At 47.7% G+C, this 21046-nt stretch overlaps 3 protein-coding genes across 9 annotated transcripts in view; 2 read left to right on the forward strand and 1 right to left on the reverse strand.

The window, feature by feature from the left end:
• The window catches only part of CHLSN (cholesin), a 95693-nt gene that overhangs the window by 59070 nt on the left and 15577 nt on the right, over positions 1 to 21046 (reverse strand). The gene's annotated exons all lie outside the window — the stretch shown is intronic.
• LOC143827568 (uncharacterized) lies at positions 1903 to 12172 on the forward strand. The gene is made up of 2 exons (XM_077317231.1): positions 1903 to 2234; positions 9018 to 12172. Exons 1-2 carry the CDS (start codon positions 2033 to 2035, stop codon positions 10043 to 10045), a joined length of 1230 nt encoding a protein of 409 aa, XP_077173346.1. The 5' UTR covers positions 1903 to 2032; the 3' UTR covers positions 10046 to 12172.
• On the forward strand, positions 13079 to 20481 carry GPER1 (G protein-coupled estrogen receptor 1). Its single transcript, XM_077316513.1, has 4 exons — positions 13079 to 13621; positions 15544 to 15805; positions 15991 to 16378; positions 18861 to 20481. Exon 4 carries the CDS (start codon positions 19072 to 19074, stop codon positions 20212 to 20214), a length of 1143 nt encoding a protein of 380 aa, XP_077172628.1. The 5' UTR covers positions 13079 to 13621; positions 15544 to 15805; positions 15991 to 16378; positions 18861 to 19071; the 3' UTR covers positions 20215 to 20481.

Raw genomic sequence — 21046 nt, forward strand, 5'->3', positions numbered from 1 at the left:
GACTCCAAAGGGCTGTTTTAGCAAAGGCTTATCGTACGGCATCATACGGCTCAATTTGGATATTATGACACAGTTTACTAATTTGCCCCAATTTGCTTGTACCTACCGTATTTGCCGGCGTATAAGACGACTGGGCGTATAAGATGACCCCCCAACATTTCCACTCAAAATATAGAGTTTGTTACATTACATTACAGTACTATGGGCCACTATGGGCAGCTATGTCTATCCCAACTGAAGTGCACCCGGCGTATAGGACGACCCCCCCACTTGGAGGCATGTTTTTCAGGGGGGAAAAGTAGTCTTATACGCCAGCAAATACAGTACATCTCCACAGTCATGACGGTTATTCATTTAGTCTGAGGAAGAGTGCCTGCACTCGGAAGCTCACGCCTTGAATAAATCTTAAAGATGCTCTTGGACTCTTATTTTGTTGTGCTATTTAAGACCCACACGGCTACCCACTTGAATCTGTCTTCAACACCGTTGAATGCTCGCTTTAAGTAAGAACTAGTGACTGCTCCCCCCAATTTTAATAGACAAACAAAGAGTGCTCACTGCTTTAGAATTCATGCACACAAACCCTAAAAACAAAAGCCGCCCCTGATGCACCAGCAAGACACAAGCTTCCCTTCTCAGAGTCCTCATATGACTGCATCCTATGACCGTTCCGCTGGAGCGATCCGAGATGACATAACGGCTTTTTGGGAAGTCGTATTTCACAAGACAAATTAATCCGGCTTCGGCTTCCCCTTTCGGTCCCCAGTGGCGCTACAGGAATCAGAAGGGACCGTGACTGTCACGAAAGCTGTGTAGGACTATCTTTAACATCAGTCACACTGGCACGCTATCCTTTTTTAGCTTATTCAACAAGAGAGGCAATGAGCCATTTCTCACAGAACTTTCTTAGGTGGGCATCTTGTGGGGGAAAACTAAGAAGGGAGGACGCATTGAAGACATGGTTGCAAACATGCGTTGCAAACATGCATCAGCAACTCCCTGACCGTTTATGCACGGGAGGTTTCATGCCAGGCTGCAGGCTGGAGTTTTAGTCGTGGCAGGTTGGCCCCACCTCTTCCTGCACCCACCTGGGGGAGCATTTGGCCCGGTGCACCTCATCTGCCCCCCATTTGCGTTCCTGCACGGGAACTGGGGCAGCGAGGTTCCCAGTGCGTAAACGATCCCTGTGAGGCAAAATGCAAACAGCCACTGCCTTGCATGTAAAGGGGGTCTTATGAATCGACGGGAGGCAGGTTAAAGATGGCGACGGATTGGGGCTCTAGTAAGGGGGGAAATGCGTGGAAATTTTAGCCAGGACCCAAGCCTAAACTGGTGGGAATGTCTGGGTGTTTGGATTGCAAACTCCCACAGATACACACTGGATTGTTTCAGAGCGCAGCTATGCTGGTCGGCAGTGGAAGAGCTGGATTTGAGTCTTGTAGATCTTTTGGGACCAACAAGGGGTTCCGGGTCTGAGCTGTTAAGAGTCAAGGCTCTTTTCATCAGATACAAATAGAAACGGGAGTACCCTGAATCCTCGTATCCCAGTCAGGGATATACTAATTATCTTTCCGAACTCTAACATTAGATGGATTAGGACGCAGGAGTCTGGTGACGAAGATTCCCAATTCGAAAGCCAGTTAGATGGGGAGGGATTGTTTCATTTGCTTTTATTTATTCCTATTGGAGCCTTGATTTCAGCCGGTCTCAGTAGACGCATATAATTAGCATAACTTCGCCGCTTCGATCCTTTGTGCCTGCAGTCCTTCTCCATTTCCCCACCACCACGCCAACCGTCTGGCATCTGGAAGCCTGTTTTCAGCTACCCACGAGCAGGAAATAAAACATCGGCCGAATTCTTGAAAAGCCACTGGATGGCCTCCTATGCTCAGAAATGTATGGAGGAACATTTTTCCCCCTCCTGCTCTGAAATACAGAAACGGTCGCCCCGCGTAGGTCAAACCAAACTTTTCGAGTCACGTGAGAGAGCCACACGCCTGCTTGAAAAGATGCAACGTGTATGGTTTGAATTATGTGGAAAAGGGAGTTCCTGTCTCCACACAGAACTGTAGGGTTCTGTAGTCTTCGGCGTTCTGACGGAAGACGTCACCGCAGGCAGGAAACGGAGCTTGTGCTAAAACAGTTATTTCCTCTGAGCTGCAATTATTTGTCATCCGTCAGATTCACCAAGAGAAGTGCAGCCTGTTGCGTCGGCAAGACATTCTCCGGCAAAGGTAAGTTCACCTACTTTGTTTTAAATCTGGAAAAAAAAACGTTCTCTTTCTAAAAATCACCCCCCCAAAAAAAGGTGAAAGGTCCTCTGGATTCCCCCATCCCTCCTCCTACTCAGTTCACGTTGAACTGTTCCAAGTGTGGTGAAACATCACATCTGGAAAACCACTGCTGTAAGACATTTTTGCGTTGGGATGGAAGCCTTTTAACAGAGCATGAATAATTAGAAGCATCTCCGGATTTCTGAAATGCCAGACGTGCCGAGTAAGGAGGGGAGAGGGAGAATTTTTTCAGGGGTGTTGAGATTCCAGGCTGCCCTGCCTGCACTGGACAGCGAGACCGAAGCGGCAATCACACACGTCTCCAGCAAAACACGGCTGTGACGTTCTTCCTGTTTGCAGATCCACTGTCGGGGTTTTGGAGCTGTTGTGCTCAACGCTGGTTGTCTCCACGGTATTAAACACTTCTCACAATCATTGAGTTGCCTTCTACTGCTTGTATAAATGTGGCACTGCCAATTTTTACAGCGTTGTTCCCATGCCTCACCGCGATCACTTAGCAATAGCCCCAATTAACTTCTTTCCTGAAAATCAGGCGACTTTTTGAAAAAAAATTACTGAGCATTGTGCAATTGCCCGCTCGGCCGCTGGAAACTGCTGGCCAGAAGACTTCTCTGTTTCCAAAGAGCTCCCTGTTTGGGTGAAAAGAGCTTCTCTTGCAGTCCATTTTTCTTTAAAAAAAAAAATTAAAAAACGGAATGTGGGGAAAGAGGCTGTCATGTGTTAAGCTCACCCAGACATAAAAATAGCTTTGGTTTCTCGAGGAACTGTTCCCTAAACATAGTAACGCGGCTTGGAAGCTTTCAAACAAGCGACAGTGTGAACGGTTCAAACCACCAAGTCCCAAGACTTGGGTGTTTCTAAGCGGATGCATGTAAAAGGAAAATCGTTCTCCTCTCCAGGACTCGCCTGACGGGGCTGCACTGGTATGGAACCGCTAGGCTCCATCTGTCTGCGACAAAGCGTCTCATTTATTGGCCGTGCCTCTGGAGGAGGAGGAGGAGGACGGAATTCCAACACATTCGCCTTGCGGTGCCAAAAGAAATATTAATACCACCCCGTGTATAAGCAGCTGTACCACGCCTGAGAAGACTTCTCTCCTACCCACCCCACCAACCCCAACGTTAGGGAGGCAAGAGAGCAATGAAGCTGGTTTCAGAGTGCCTTTCGCAAGACAGGAGAGGCGGGGGGAGCCAGAAACGGCAAACGCAAATCGCTGCACAGAGGAGATAAAAATTAAAAAGTCCCATTGGGCTTCAGTTTCTGTTTACTACATTTTCAACAAGCTACGTCACTTTTGAAGGCGCCCCCCCTCTCTCTCGACACAAAAAAATGACCTTTCTTTAGACATCATATTTAATTTGTATATCTTAACTGGAGGAGTTTCGTTTTGTAATATATGGCGTTTGGTAATCATTGGTATTATTGGCCACTCAAATTTTATTGGGGCTAAAACTTCTTCTTTTAGTATGCCAATATACTGCATTGTGGGAACTGAGAATAAAAGGGACTTGCTGATGGTTTGCAGACTTCAGGCCCACCGGGAAGAGGTGTTGGGAAATCCAATATTGGATATTTTAAAGCGGAAATTGGCAGCTGTGTAGAGCCCTGATTCTCCCGTTTTGAGTGTGGGCATCCTGCTTCTGTCCCTGCACGGTTCCACCCACTGAAACCAAAAGGCAGGTTTAATGATCAGATTTTGGGAGCCTGCTAGGAGACACATGGACTATGACAGCACAGGTCTAGCAGTAGGGCTGCCAACCCTAAACTCCGCCCCTCCCCACTTTCCCCCCCCCCCCAATCTTCAGGAAGGTCTAGCAGGCATGGCGTGTCCCACAGGAACACCCCCGCCCCGCTGTCCAAATCTCCTGCCTTGCATACAGGGCTTCATGTCAAATGTGTGCAGGTTTCTTTGACAGAAAAGTCAGTGTGTGGAAATATACCAAATGTACCAAAAACAGGGGGAATAAATCTGTCTGCCTTGCCCCCAGCAAACAATTTTAGTTATGTTCCACCAGTGTTGACTTTTTAAATCAAAACATTTTACATTGGCCTATAAATAAAGCGAGGAGAACCTTGGAAATGGTAAAATATTCCAGAATTGTGAACATTGTGAAATGACACTGCAAAGAATGAGGGAAACGGGAAATGCTGTTTTGACACAGTGTTAATTAAGCAATCTTATTTATTTTTAGAAGATTTTTACCCTGCCATTCCCCAGAGGGCTCAGGGAGGCTCACAGCATCTATCTGTCTGCTTGCCTGCCTGCCTGCCTGCCTGCCTGGACTTTGGAACAGGGAGGCCAGCATTTTCTTGGGGTCATTTCTGCCCTGAACCAGAGGCATGGAAAAACAGCACTCTGTTACAGACCTGCAGACCTGGTTACGGTTCCGCCAGGCCCTGATCTCATACCCTTACAATCTGTTAGCACATGCTTAAATTACACCTTTTTGCCTCACACGGTGCAGAAAACAGTCATTATCATTACCAAAAAAAAGCAAATGTAGGCATTTGAAATACTCAGGAATTATCTGTTTCGTTTTACCAAAACGCTGACGGTTGTCGTCGCCAGTGAAAACTTAAGTTTGCTGACGGGGAAGGGATTCTATTTCGTGATGCACCCTCGCTACAGTTTTGCTACCCTTGCTAAATGGCTTTCACATTTCGGGGGATTGAAGCTGGGACCTTCTTGGGGCCAAGCAGATGCTCTTCCCCTGAACCACCGATCCTCCCCTACATGAAGCCATCTTATACGGAATCATAGGAACAGTCCATCAAGGTCGGTACTTTGATGAAACAGCTTGGTGTAATTGGTTAGGAGTGCAGACTTCTAATCTGGCAAGCCGGGTTTGATTCCCTGCTCCTCCCCTACATGCAGCCAGCTGGGTGACCTTGAGCTCGCCATGGCACTGATAAAGCTGTTCTAACGGAACGGTGATATCAGGGCTCTCTCAGCCTCACCCACCTCACCAGGGGGAGAGGAAAGGGAAGGCGATTGGAAGCTGCTTTGAGACTCCTTCGGGTAGAGAAAAGCGGCATAGAAGAACCAGCTCTTCTTCTTCAGTAATCTCAGGGCTGTCTCAGCACCACCTGCCTCACAGGTGTCTATTGTGGGGAGAGGAAATGTGAATGTAAATTGCTTTGAGATGCCTTTCTTCTTCTTCCTCCTTTCTTCTTCCTTCTACTTCTTCTACTGTCTGTTCAGAGTGCCAGACGCTCTCCAGGGCTTCACACAGAGGTCTTTCAAATCACCTGCTACCTGATCCTTTAAAACTGGAGTTGCCCGGGATCGAACCAGTGATTTGTGGCATGTTCTTAGACTGAACCATAGCCCTTCCCTAAACACAGGAAGCTGCCTAATATTGAAGCAGAGCACTCTTCTGCCAAGGTCAGTATTGTCTAAGACAGGGGTAGTCAAACTGCGGCCCTCCAGATGTCCATGGACTACAATTCCCAGGAGCCCCTGCCAGCGAATGCTGGCAGGGGCTCTTGGGAATTGTAGTCCATGGACATCTGGAGGGCCGCAGTTTGACTACCCCTGGTCTAAGAGCTCTCCAGGCTCTCATACTGAGGTTTTTCGGGCTGCTTCCTGCCCGATCCTTTCCACTGGCATTGCTGGGGACTGGACCGGGGACCTTCTGCTCCGTCACAGCCCTTCCCTGAGCCAGGAAGCAGACAGTCATATGAGCAGGTATGCACAGACAACCCGCACAAACGCCCCGTTGTTATGCCTGAGCAGTGAGTTACTTAGTCACACGCTCTTATTTACGTTCACCTACCTCACAGGGGTCTTATGAGGACAGGATGGAGGAGAGGACAATGCTTCTGGCCCACTCCGAGGAGAAAGACGCAGGCAGCTTGAACGAAAATTTAACTTTTAAGGAAGACAGCAGAAGAGAAAGGCCAGGATTCCAAAGAGCCGTGAATCTAAGCTCTGTATCTAAAGAAGTGTTGGGTTTCCATGTCTCGAAATGCAACCCCCCCCCTCTTTGCCAACATGCTTTCGAAGCTGAGAACAGTTTCACAAACAGTTTGGGAAAACGCACAGGGGCCTTTTCTTCAAAGAGCTCCCACCGGGCATGGCAAACCCTGCTGCTTTACCTCCTATAGCTCCTTCAGATCCACGCCGAAGTTCGTAAATACCATTCTAAACACAATACTTTTTTAGAGCGTTTGACGCGAGCGTTGTTGGCAAGACGATGTGTTAAATGTTACTGTGCACAACTCTTCCCCCAGTGCAAATCTCTCAAGATTTCGCTGGAGAACAGACAAATCAATTTGTTTCTCCCTGGTGCCCAGTCTATGCCTGCCCTGTGCCCCTTCTCCGCACCCTTGTTCTCTGGCTTTTAGTTTCCCCTACGGTTGCCAGGTCTGGAAATTCCTGAAGAGGTGGGGGTGGCATTTGGGATCACAGAGTCCACCCTCCAAAGTAGCTCTTTCCGCAAGGAGAATTCATCTCTGCAGCCTGGAGATCGGGTGTAATTCTGGGAGATCTCCAGGCCCCGCCTGGAGGCTGGCAGCCCTAGCAACAGCGCACCCCCAAGGTAGGCAGTTTTGCAGTCGTCCTAGCAGAGGTGTCAAGCGGCTCAAGAGCTCATCTCCCCACCAGCATGGAACTTATTTCAGAAATCTCAAGACTTATCCTACTCTAGAGAAAGGCTCTTAAAATGGCTTACAATCGCCTTCCCTTTCCTGTCCCCACAACACACACCCTGTGGGGTGGATGAGGCTGAGAGAGCCCTGATATTCCTTCTCGGTCAGAGCAGTTTTCTCAGTGCCGTGGCGAGCCCAAGGTCACCCAGCTGGCTGCATGTGGAGGAGCACAGATTCAAACGCAGCTCGCTAGATTAGAAGTCCGCACTCCTAACCACGACACCAAACTGCCTCTCAGTTTGGCGTGGCCTAGAAAGGGGGAATTCCTGAAAATACCAGGCACAGAAGCAGCGATGGGAGCAAGAGATAAATTAGAGCAGGGACATACATCTCTGGGCCTTCCTCCAGGGGGTTGTGCCATCCTCTTGAGCTTTTTTCCTCACAAAACCTTACGAGGGAAGCGGCTGGGAGGAGTGACCGGCCCCAAACCGCCTGACCTATTTTGATGGCTGAACCAGGGTTTGACACTTGGGCTCCCCAAACCGTGACTGGACTTGGACCTTTTTATCCATCACAATAATCTTCACGTCCAAGGTCCGTAAAGGTATTTTGCGGAAACGGTGCTGACTTAACGTCCAGCCTTATTTCAGCCAGAAGATACATTTTAGAAGCCTGTATTTTAAGCTAACGCACTTCTAACCCAATCCTGCAGCATGTTTACCCAGAAGGACGTCCCGCTGCGTTCAGGAGGACTTAAAGGCAAGGCGGAACGTGCTGAGGACGGGAGCTTTAAATTAAAAGAATAATTTAGCATTGCGGCATTATCTTTCATCCGACATTGTCAAAATTCAACTAAAGAGACATAAGCTATGGAAGAAAGCCTTATGAGGGGGCATTATTCCATTAATAGATGAGGCTCTATGGGCGCTTCAGATAAGGAAAAGTCCCCATGAGTTGCCGCATATATATGTGCGTGCATGCGCATGTTCCCATTCTGCCTGAACGGATCAGCTTTGCATGCTATTGAACGGCTGGAAGAAACTCTAGTTTTAAATCTGGGGGAGGATTAATGCAAAACCTGAAATGCTTACATTGTAAGGGAAGCAGAAGATGAAATAACAGATGTAGTATAAGTGCTCTGTCTCTCTCTCTCTCTCTCTCTCTCTCTCTCTCTGGTGACAAAAACCAAAGATCGGCACGATGGAGCCAATTTTAAATGCAAACCGTTTATCCGGCCGCAACGCCAGTCGTACATTTAAACCCCAAACCTTTCTATAATAACAGCGCCAGATTTCCTCTCCGCAAACTATATGGAAATACTGGGTCTCGATAGCCGACAAAATTATGCTTTTTAGGTAGACTCCAAGATTGCGTGTTCCATATTTATGGGAGTAATTTTCTGCTGAGCAAACATCTCTTGCGAGTCCTTTAAAAAAAAAAAACAACTCTGTCATTTGCTTGGAAGGCGGGGGGAAACGGTGCCTTTTTATGGTAATGAAATCATGACACCCGCATGGGATTAAGCCGGTACGTTAATGCCCCATCCGCGTTACCTTAAGAGACCCCTATCTTTAGGAATTTATAACATGTCTATAAAACGCACAAACATCCCCCGGTTCAAACCTGGCAGATGAGGATGTAAAATCAGACAACGATGCTTAACAACAAAAACAAAAACCTGTATTTCGCCACTCTCTACCGGCTCCTCCACAAGATTTAGGGCGGGATGTAAAATAAAAAGGTCATCTTATTAATGCACGGAACGCAGCTTGTGCAAACGGTTCTGAAATTTCCGTTCTGAAGAGAGCGGTTCTAGCTGCCGATTGAACCCACTCGGAGAGACGGTGGGATACGGCCACGGGGGGAAAAGTTAGGCCCGCTGCAAAAACAGCCAGGGCAGAGACGGAACAATGGGTTTCTGCCTACAGCCCATAATAACTTTGCTTTGTCGGTCTCCTATTCTCAGCCAGGCACAGATAGCAGCAAATTGGCAACTTGGAAATCTTGAGAGTATGGGAGGCGAATTGTGATGTGATGTTTTGTTGTAAGTCGCCATGAACCAGCTGACTAGGGGTGGCAGCGTATTAAGTAAACAAACGAATAAATAAATAACCTTTTCATTTCGCCTCGCAGGCCCGCCGAGGAGCGGAGATCTCTCGCCCAGCATGACTCTGCACAACATGACATGGGTTCGCTACCCCAGCCATTCTTCCACCAGCTTCGAGGACATCATCTCCTCCCAAAGCATCATATCCAGATTTATGCACTGCTACTTTGCTCTCTTCGTGCCCCCGGGTTTGCTAGCTGGGATTGGGATCCTGGTCGTGTTCATAAAGACCTGTGCCCGGGGGACCTCGGAGAACCTCAACGCCCCGTTTCTGGCTCACGCTCTCAGTAGCCTTTTAATGATCCTTTTCTCGTTCACGGTCACCGCCAGGCCCGACTACCAGGAAGTCAGCTTCTTGGAGTGTGGAACTCTCTCGTTCTTCTTCAACTTGGCTTACTTCGGCTCTCAGTACCTCGTCGTCCTAATGATGCTGGGCGTTTACCTCGAGAGGCATCCGCCCCAGAACGCTTTAATCACCAAAGCGCATCAAAACCCAATGGTCTCCATCGGGTTTGTGCTCGTGTGGGCCTTCTGTACGGCGTTGATTGTCGTGGCGCTGCTGGGCATTGAGAATTACCATGCAAGAACTAGCTGCCAATTAGACCCGTTATTTGCATGGCCGGAATACGAGATCATTAAATTTACCTTTGGCTTCGGTGTTCCGTCTGCGTCCCATCTTTTCTGCTTTATCTTGCTGCTCGTTAAACGGCCTCGGCCGGCCGCCCACCCCCCGCGACCGAACGCTCATGCTCATTTGACCGCCGTGGTCGTGGCGATCACCATGTTCGTGGGTCGCCTGTTTTACAACGTTAGCCTTCTCTCCAGGACCGCTTTGAAGATGCAGAGGAGTATAGGGACGCCCCAAAACGAACTCGTCATGAATATCGCGGAGATAACATTATTTGCCGAGAGCTGCGTTGGTTTAGTCCTTGTACTCTTCCTTCATACGCCGTACAGGAGTGGTTTCTTTAGTTTTATACGGAACATCACAAAGGTTTGCAGGAAACGACGAGCCGGCAGCCGATCGCACGAAATGCCGGAAACTCAATCCTAAGTCTTCCCTCCCCGTTCTGACAAGGGATCTTGAGGACTCCTGGACAGTAAATGGAAAGAATAAAAGGCTGACGAAGAAACCTTCCCCAGCCAAGATGTTCTTCTGCCACTGCAAGGATGTCAAGCTTGGCCAAAGTGCCATTCACCCTCTTCGCCCAGGGCAGCTCTGTCTTTGTGTCACAACTGGTGGATGGACAGCACACAACAATCTGGTAAAAACAACTAGCCGAGAGAGCTTTTGCGAAAAGAGATTTGGCCTCCATTTTACGGACGTGCAATTCATTCTTTGGAGTTTAAGGAGACTTAAGGAGGAACTGGATCTTGCTGGCATTCAGGCGAAGGAAAGAGAGACTATGTGAAGCCGTGAACGCTATCTTATCCCGAGTCAGACCCTTGGTCCATCAAGGCCCAAGTTACCTACTTAGACTAGCTGCCACTTTCCAGGAGCTCCGGCAGAGGTTTTAACACTGTCTACCACATGGTCTTTTCAGGGGAGATGCTGGGGATCGAACCTGGGAGCTTCTGCATGCCACACAGATGCTGTCCCACTGAGCCACAGCCCTTCCTCCGAGGGAAAAAGATCGTGAAGAAGGCATACAGTGACCTAGAGAATAACACAAGTCTGCAAGACATGCGTGTCTGAACCGACCGGGCTGTCCTCTTATATTATCCCTTCAAGCTTCCAAAAATTTTGACCCACACTGGAGTTCACACTGGATACAGCTCAAGATGCAGGAAGGGCAATGCGCCGCACGCTCCCAGGCCCACAAAGCAAGCCACCAAGAAGTTGCAAAGACCTGCCTTCCAAACACTACAGAGAACATCGTGGCCTCTTGGCTTAAGGCTCCTCTGGGTCACTGAGAGCAATAAATCCAGCGGAAGCTGAAACTAGAAGCTGCAGGGAGACATTTGCTCCTGAGAGGAAGTGTTTGTGTGTGTGTTGGCCTGTTCAGACTGTCTGTCTGCAACAAAACACATTTTGCTGTGTGCAGGGTGGGGACTGATCTGTAGAAAATGGAGATCAGTTTCCCATGGAGAAAACGGATACTTCGGAGGGGGGATAATATGTCTGAGGTCCGTTCCTTCCTCAAACTCACCCTTTTCCAGGTTCCACCCCCCCCCCATCTCCAGCTGTTTTCCAAACAGGAGTTGGCAACCCTACATGGTGTGCCTGGAGGAGAGAAATGGCTAGTTTCCAGTGGGGTGAGGCTTAAGCCAACGGTCCAACTGGGCTTAATGGGGGATGTGTGCTTTGAGTGCATTCGGGTAATCTCGCAAAATCCTACCAGCATCAAGAGATCTAACAGAAAAGGGATTGGGGAAGGCAACAAAACATATTGCAGAATGACGCGCCCTTGTAACCTAGATTTGTTTTTCTTTTTAATCTGTCAAGAGAAGATGGAAATTCTAGCAATCCTAACATGAAGAGAAGCCATCGAGACGGTGGCTGTTTTATTAAATGGAGTAATAACCAAGATTGCAACAATCGAGGTGAATGGTAGAGGAAGAAAGAAAATCCCTCTATTCCAGGATTTTATAAAACTTTGGGGTTCCTTGACAAGCCCGAGAAGGGTTTCTTGACAGGGAGGGAGTGAATTCATTTTAATACAGTTTTAAAATGTGTTAAAACTTTTATTGGGTGATATTACCATATATGGACATGTCAACCTGAGCCCCACCAATGGCCAATGATGGACCTGGAGCAGGTGGGAAGGGGAGGGGCCCTGGGTGGGCGGGTCCACAGCTCTGCTTCCCGACCATATTCTGCACGATGGGGCCACTTCTGGGGTTTCCCGAAGCCTGAGGAATGTTTCAGGGGTTCCTCAAGGGTAAAAAGGTTGAGAATGGCTGTGATAGAGTATGTCAACCTATGTTCTGTTTGTTACACAGGCCAAGTGTAAGGAATGTTGAGAGAGCAAGATGGAATTATGGGAAATGTTTCTGATGTATACAAAGATTCCTTGTAGCATCACGACAGGGAAGGACCCCCCCCTCCCCGAGTATACCAACCAGAATCAAGCTCCGCTGTTGTTGTTTTTCCACGCATAATAAAGTTAATTAAAGTTTCTAAAAATATTTCAAATCGTCTCGGTGACGTTCCAATTATTACTAACTCTGTTTCCAAAAGGCACGCCGGCCAGGATGTCAGAAGCCGTCTAGCCGCTCGGATATTTGTTTTGGTCGTGGAGGGGGGAAGCAGCCCGATCCCATTCGGAAGCAATCGTCTTTTTATGGGGGAGGCGAGGGGAAGGGACGAGCAATCAGGGAAATGTCATTACCGCGTGTGGCACGCTAAACGGCACCCGCATGCGAAGGAAGACGAATAGGAACGACTGGGACGAGGACATTTGGAGCGTTAATGAGTTGTGTTACCTGGAAACTCGCGGAGATCGGATGTGCTTTTAGCAATCCTTGTTTTCGGATGTTTCAAAACATCTTGGGAAAACAGGGATTGCGTTTCATCGGCTGGAACAGACGCAATGACTGTGGCTTCTGGAAGAATCCAAGGTGCCGGTGTATTTCTTCCCCACACCTGGCTTGCAGAGTGTATAGAAAATCAGGGCCTTTTCAGGACTGGCCCGGCCTGGTGGAATGCTCTAACTAATGAGATCAGGGCCCTGCAGGATTTTATTGATTGTATTTAAAACAATTCTGCAGGGCCTGCAAGACAGAGCTGTTCCGTCAGGCTTACAAGCGAAACCAGGAAAATAACATGTAAAACACATGCCCAAGAATCCATCCACTATACTTAAACCCTCTAGACTGCAGGGGTAGTCAAACTGCGGCCCTCCAGATGTCCATAGACTACAATTCCCATGAGCATTTGCTGGCAGGAGCTCATGGGAATTGTAGTCCATGGACATCTGGAGGGCCACCGTTTGACTACCCCTGCTCTAGACCGTCCCTCCTTTCAAGCAGGGCTTGGGGCGGCTGACAACGTACATCTACATTAAAACCATTTTAAAACATCCCTCTACCCGCTCAGATTTTCCTTGACGGGATAACTGATCATGCACACGCACGGCTTCCGAGGGGCAGCTCTGAGCACCTGACAAAGGCCGACACAGAGGAAAGAAAATATGCCTTAAAAAGAAAACACGCTTTGGAGACAGAACAACATTAACTCAGCGCCGGATTGTGCTGAATCGCGCTTGCGGTGCCGACAGGCTAGGCTCCCCGCGGGTCCGCTCTTCCTTCCCACTTCTGCACTTCACAAATAAGTCCCGCGCACCGCCAGCCAAAGCACAGAGGCAGGCGCTAAGTTTGCCTCCCCACGCACATTCTCGGCAGGGCGTGAGAGCCAGACCCAGCTCTCCCGGTGAGCATACCTGGCAGAGGCTCAGGAAGAGGCAAGTGCCAAAGCTGGGGGGGGGAGGGGGGAGCGATGCGCGCGAAGGAGTCAACAGCGCAAAAACCCAAAGAAAACATATGGCCGAGTGAAGATCGAGATAGCTGTTACCTAGTCACAAATGGAGCACTGATAAACGGCAGCTGCCGAGCTGCTTCCAGGCTCTCTCAACGACGCCGGGAAGCACACGGTGGCCGGCAGGATCACGGCAACAGTGAAGATCCTGAGGTATGTCGGGCACGGCCAACAGTGGCATGATGACTAGAGCCCGTCTTGATTGCTCCGGCTATAAAACGGCAGCGGTGCAATAAAGCAATCTACGTGGGCTAACGCACAAGCGGGGCAATATACCACACAATCGGCTTTGTGACAAGAAAAATGTATAGGTCGCCGGCAGGTTAGAAGGTGCGTTTGCATTTGTTTATGCCCTGCTCTCCCACTCTACCCACTGCATGGCACATTGCACCACGTGGGTCCCACAGCTGTTAGTGGTTAGAGTGTCTGACTAGAGTGTCTCTACTTCAGTGGAGCAGGAGGCCCCCCCTCCACACCTGCTGTGAGTAACAGTTTGGGAACAGAGTCCTGCTCTGTGAAACATCCCAGAATTTCGTAAGCAGCCCTGCCATGGAAGCCATTTTGTTGTGGGCCCCGATATCGTATTTATATAGTCACTTAATTGATACTCCACCTTTCTCCCTGATGGGACAACAATCCTGTGAGGTAGGTTAAGCTGAGAGAATCATAGAATCATAGAGTTGGAAGAGACCTCATGGGTCATCTAGTCCAACCCCCTGCACTGTGCAGGACACTCAAAACCCTCTCGCTCACCCACTGTCACCTGCCACCCCCTTGAGTCTTCCTGGATCCTAGTCGGACGCTCTGACTATTATACCACACTGGCTCTCTATATTCTGCCATTCTCAATATCTCTTCCAATCTCAAGAGTGTTACGGTAAAGTCAACATCTATTTAGGATCCCCAGACTTAAAGAAATAAAACTAGCCTCAACCAGGCCAGGGCCTTTTCGGGCTTGGCCCTGGCCTTATGGAAAGCTCTGCCTGTTCGAACCCATCGATCTACAATTACTGAAGGTCGTATTTTATGACCCTCCTCTTCCCATCCCTTGGAAGCAAGCTGTCAATATTTTAAAAGAATGATGACTGGATTTAAAATGTTATATTATTGGATCATATTATATTGGATTTTAACTATTGAGGGCCACCTTGAACCTTCAGGGAAGGGGGGCATTAGAAATATAAAAATAAATGAAATAAATAAGATTCCAGAAATGACCAATGGTTTAACAAGGTTGGGGACCCCCCCCCCATTCCAGAAGGATGGAGAAATATGGCCTGAATGAAAGCCAGCAACTGCTTCCTGCCATAAATATATTTGCCCCAAACAGTACAGATAACAAACTGTCCAGCACACAAATGCACGTTATATACAGGGGTGACAAAACTGTGGCTCTCAAGATGTCCATGAACTATAATTCCCATGAGCAACTATAATTCCCATGAGCCACTACACCAAGCTGGCTCTCAGGGTACAACGGAGGAGGAGAGAAGGATATCGTAAGCTGCTTTTGGCCCCCACTGGGCAGAAAACCAGGGTATAAACCGCAGCATAAATATAAGCAAACCCCAGCAAACACCGCCACCTTTTAGTTAATCCCAAAGCCATCGATCCATTTCTGGGTTCCCTTCCTAGGGGCCCTGCCCGGGAACAACTTGTGCCCTGAACCTCATCGGTAAGATAGCCAGTTGTGCTTGGAACGCTGCCCTGCCCCTGCAAGCATGTGCAAAAGATCCTTTCAGCAGGTAGCTATGTTGGTCTTCAGAGGAACTGCTAGATTCCAGTCCTGCAGCACCTGAAAAACCAGCAAGGTTCCGAGGTGTGTGGGCTTTTGAGCTGGCGAAGGGAGCTTTGTCTCTCGAAAGCTCATCCCCTAAATCTTGTTGTTCTGGAATCGATTTGTGCCAAAGCGACAGACGTAACTGGTCTCTCTCCATTCCGGAGAGGCGCTCGCTCAGGAAGATGCAGGCCACTTTGTCCCTCTTTCACCCGGCGTAAAAAAAAAAAAAAACAACACAACCTCTTTCTGCTGACCACACAGAGCTGCAGTCACACCACTTCTTTTCACCAAGCAGGACTGGACAGCCAGTCACCCAAGAAGCCGGTTCCCTCAGGCAGCACAGCCACCCTGGTGGCCAGCAGGTGGTGTCCAGGGCTCTGCTTTCCTCTCCAGCAAATGAACTCCAGGATCCCACCTGCTTCATCGGAGTTTGGAAGCACCGCCGAGCTGCGAAGATGATTTCTTCGACCGCCGTTCGGCACGTCAAGCCGGGGACGCTTTGGGCGCTTGCTGAAAGGTGCACGGGATTCGGAGGAAAACGGGACTCACCAAAAAGGGTAGGGCAAATTATTCATTCAAAATCTCTCCTCCTCCCCCGGCCCCGGTCCTCAGCGACGCTTTTTTGATATTCTTGGACAACAGGCTAGCAACATCTGTGGGCTTTCCTGCTTTTAGCCGAGGATGTGGAAACATGGCCCCGCTCTGCTGACATCTGATCTCGCTTTTCTTGCTTTTGTGGTAGATCTGCCAAAAGTGATGGGGTGGAAGGAAAGGTGCCGATCGCCCAAGATGCTCGGGGAAGGCTCTGAAAGCCCCAAAAGGAAGAGTAGCCAGCATAAACAGGGTTAAATCTCGAGTCTTTAAAAGCCGGACAACGAATCCAAATTTGCAGACACCCGGAGAATGTTTAATACTGTTAAGTAGGGCTCGCAGCGTTCTCCCAGTTTTAACGCTACAAACAATGCTGACATTTCTAAGGATGCGTTGCCTGCGGAGATACTGAGCATCACCTGAGAAGGGCTTGTTTGGTGAGGGGGCAAAAGATGCATTTGGAAATTCGCCAGCCTCACAAGGGCTGGAAGGAAACCAACCACGGACCGGCTACTGCCTATGGATCTACCCGACTGAAGGTAAAACAAATTCCAAACATATATGAAGAAGCGGAAGGGGGGGGGGGGAGCTCAACTTAACAGATGCCTGTTATTGAAATGGATGGCTTTCTCGTGGTCCTTAATCCGTAGTTAGAATACCACGAGTGCAGTACCATTTGAAGTATCCATTTTTCTCCTCCCCCTAAAGCATTTACCCAGGGCTCTAATTTTTCAGTAGCTTATAAAAGTTATTTGCGGCAATGTTCAGGAACAAGAATTAACAGGAAAAGGCGAGCTAAAAATACAGCCGAGTTAGAGCAGACACCGGGTTGGCAAAAATCAAACGTCTATGAGATAAGTTACATCTTGGAAGAATGCCTTCATCTAAAAATGTGTTGTTGTGAGCTTCGTGGTACACGCAGGCCGAATGCAAGCCCTTGTTTTGGCTTTCTTCCTAAACACGATGACACCCCCGCCCCCCCAATGAATGAACTTTATACATGCCTTTTGGTAAAATCTACAAGTGTAAGAATAAAAGGTCTTGATTTTATTTTTCTGTCATCAACAGGGGCCAGAGAGATGTCCTAACTCGCAGGTTGGGTCACTGGGAAAGATTAACCACCTTTGTAATTTATATCCTGGCTTCTCATTGTTATAGATAGACCATCCAAGCACATGGAGGCTCTGTCACAAGCTATCGATCCCCTGCCTACAGGCCTGGCTCAAGGCGGTTTATAGCAATCACACCAATTCATTTGTCTCTAGCAGAATGTCATTATTTGCCCTTGTGGTTGAGAAAATAAGGGCCAAATTGGTTCTGCAGAGAGCAAATACCTAGAATAACTGTAGGTTAGGTGGATATATGTTATCTAGAAATGTTCTCATGGTTTTTATATGGCGATTAGTCATTGTTATCCGTGTTGCTCATTCTCTTACTTGCTATTTTATAACTGATTTGATTATTTGAAATGTGTTAAAAAAAATTTAATCTTCTTTTTATATTGCAATGGCCTATGGCGACATGCAATAAAATCTTACTTGACTATAGCAATCATGACCAATTGCTTGTGATAAATTTATTCCCCGTTAATTTGTCTGATCCTGATTTTAAGAAAAAAACAGTTATGCACGCTAGCAGCCAATAGGACAACCTTGCAGTCCGTATGTGCCTTATGCAGGGCAGAATTCTGCAAACACCTTCCATTAAACAAAATGGGACATGCCTCTGAATAGACCTCGCCAGGAGCTTCCCACAGTGTGTGACAAATACTCTTAACTGTTTGGTTTGAACTTGCTGCAAATCAATTTTATTGAACGGGCATGAGCGCTAACATAGTTGATAAACGAAGTAGATTTAACTGATACCTTCCACTCTGTTGACTTTCATAAAATTCACATCTTGCTGTCCCCCTAACCCCAACAAAGATCTGATAGTGCAGTTGACAGAGCAGTTCAATCACAGCTCTCTCAGCCTTGCCTCCCTTACAAGGTGTCTGTTGTGGGGAGAGGAAGGGAAGGTGATTGTAAGCTGCTTTGAGACTCCTTTGGGCAATGAAAAGCGGGGTAAAAAAACCCAGTTCTTATTCGTTTTCATTCTATACTAGAAGTGGCTGAATTTTAGCCTTGGGAAATGTTTCCTAATCGTTTCAGGGGTTAACTCCTGCACCTTTCCCAGAACTGTTCCCAATAATACCACCTCATCTTACCTGGGAGAAACATGACTAGCAAGGTTCGGTACTGAAAATCGCTAGGAATATCTCGATGACATTTAGGTAAGAAACTACATCAGAGGTATTCTGGGTCAAATGCAACCCTACCCCACCGCCTTCATTACTTAAAAATTCTTCACCAACCAAGCTGCCCACAGCTTATTGCAAAACACTTGTTACATGATCCAATTCAAAGTTTTAATAAACTACATTTCCCCCCTGACATGCTGAAATGGAGACACTAGCATTCCTTTAAAAAACAAATTCCATCATGCAAATTATTGGTGGACAATCCCTGAAGAGCCATTAAATAGGTCCACTTTGAAAGGAAATTTGAGGATGGGGGGGAATTAAATAAAAAGCAGACCAATCCCTTCATTCCCTTCAGCCTTGCAGACGCTTTCTAGACGTTTTGTAGCTGCAGCTCGTGATGTTTTTATTTTCTATTAGATTTCTATAATTATCTATGAAAACAGAGAACATGATACTGCAGAATGCAAGAGCTCTCATTTATTCTACCGCTGCCTGATTTTGATGCTTTTCTCATAGTAGCAATGCCAAGATTTGTTTTTGTACTTTGTCACTGAATAGAGCTCCAGAGAATTGCTTGATTGTACCAAAAAAAAAAAGGAAAAAAAAAGGGGGGGGGAAGCATTATTCACTTTGAACGTTCCCTTTCACACACTTGTGTGTCACCTACCAAAACGCACAAAGGCAAAGCCGTGGGGGCGTGTCAATCCCATTCGTAAAAAGCAGCATCTTTCGACCTTCCAGACTCAGCATTAATAGCTTTCCCGTTTCCCCAACTGTAGGTTCAACAACTTCCACGCAACCGAAGTTAAATGGAGCTACGATAAACCCGCACATGCCGGTATCGTTCCTGTGAGAAGGCTGCTGGGATAAAGAACGCATGAATCCCATCTCACTCACCGTGTTGAGGACTAGCGTACATATTCCAAAAAGTACTCAAAAAGCCAGGAAATCTAGGATCTTAACTGATTTTACCTTTTGGCTATTACAAATATGACCCCTACGGAACTCTTCGGACCCAATAATTTAAGCAGTTTGGCACTGAAGTCCAAGGCGATCTATTTGACAGAGAACCGTACCATGGAAATCTATCCTGGCGCCGCGTCTCCAATCTTCTGTAACAGCACCTACCCTTATTTGTGTAACGAGAGCAAACCTCTGGATCTAGAGGACAAATCGGAACAGCAGCAATATATCATCGGCCTGTTCTTGTCCTGCCTCTACACGATATTTCTGTTCCCCATTGGGTTTGTGGGGAACATTCTCATTCTAGTGGTGAACATCAGCTTCCGGGAGAAGATGACTATCCCGGACCTCTACTTCATCAACCTTGCGGTGGCGGACCTCATTCTCGTCGCGGACTCCCTCATCGAGGTCTTCAACCTGGACGAAAAGTATTACGACATCACGATCATCTGCACCTTCATGTCCCTGTTCCTCCAGATCAACATGTACAGCAGCATCTTCTTCCTTACGTGGATGAGCTTCGACCGATACATCGCGTTGGCCAAAGTCATGCGCTCCAACCTCTTCCGGACCATGGAGCACGCCAGGCTCAGCTGCGGCCTCATCTGGTTGGCGTCCATAACCGCGGCGCTGGTCCCCTTCACGGCTGTTCACCTGCAGCACTCTGGAGAGATTTACTTCTGCTTTGCCGACGTCAGGGAAATCCAGTGGATGGAGATCACCCTGGGGTTCATCATCCCTTTTGCCATCATAGGTCTCTGCTACTCGTTGATCGTCCGAGTCCTGATCCGAGCTCACAAGCACAGGAGCTTGCGGCTACGCCGGCAGAAAGCGCTCCGTATGATTTTCGTGGTGGTCCTCGTCTTCTTCATCTGCTGGCTGCCCGAAAATGTCTTCATCAGCGTGCAGCTTCTCCAGAAGACGGAGCTGGTTCCGTCCCGGAGCCAGTCCTTCCGACACAGCCACCCCTTGACGGGACATATCGTCAATCTGGCCGCCTTCTCCAACAGCTGTCTGAATCCCCTTATCTATAGTTTCCTGGGGGAAACATTCAGGGACAAGCTGAGGCTGTATATTGAGCAGAAAGCCAAAGTCTCGGCTCTACATCGTTTTTGTCAAGCTACCCTGAAGTCAGTTGTTCCTGACAGCACAGAGCAATCGGAGGTTTAACTTAGGACCCTTCTGAAGGTACCATAAAGAGCAGGATTGCAATACTGGTTACTCACAGGAAAGTATATATGCTATGCACAGTGATCTGTACTCTTGTTAAGGCAGTATGTACAAGATTACACCTTATAAAGACCTGCATGTAATTAGGGAAAGGGCTAATAAAGGCTTGTGGAGGGTCACTTGCACATGATGTGTGTCTGCGGACTAAACGGTGACAGAAAATGGCACACAGAAAATTCTCACTCTTGACCGATGGCCAGATACTCAGGTGCCTTGAGCTGAATAATAAAGCCGAAAGATGAACGAGAAAAAGGGGAAACCAGAGAAGTCATTGATTTTCTATCCAAGCATATCAGCATGCAAACTTGATTAGGAATTACAGTGTTCCTCGTACGCTACTATATATAGATGCATTCATGTTATAACCACTGAATTAAGACAAACAGAAAATCAATCCAGGATTACAGCGGAGACCTCTTTTCCATTTTTTTTAAAACTATAACTAGATAAATATCAGATATTTTCACCCACTATTGTCCAAATTCCCTGATTTTCAAGAATCTAGGTGATTTTCTAAGGACATTTTTCTTTAGAACCTCAAGACACAAGGGTCCAGAACTAGGTTTGATTTCCCAATCTTCCTCTTCATTTAGTCAGCTGGGTGACCTTGGGAGAGTCCCAGATCACTTACAGCAGAGCTTTTCTGTTAGAGCTCTCTCAGCCCCGCCTAAGTCACAAGGTATCAGTTATGGGGAGAAGGGAAAGGGGTTTGTAAACCAATTTGACATTCCTTCAGGTAATGAAAAGCCAGGTATAGAAACCCAGCTCTTCT

This window comes from Paroedura picta, chromosome 17 (assembly GCF_049243985.1).
Source record: "Paroedura picta isolate Pp20150507F chromosome 17, Ppicta_v3.0, whole genome shotgun sequence".
Taxonomy (NCBI): Eukaryota; Metazoa; Chordata; class Lepidosauria; order Squamata; family Gekkonidae; genus Paroedura; species Paroedura picta.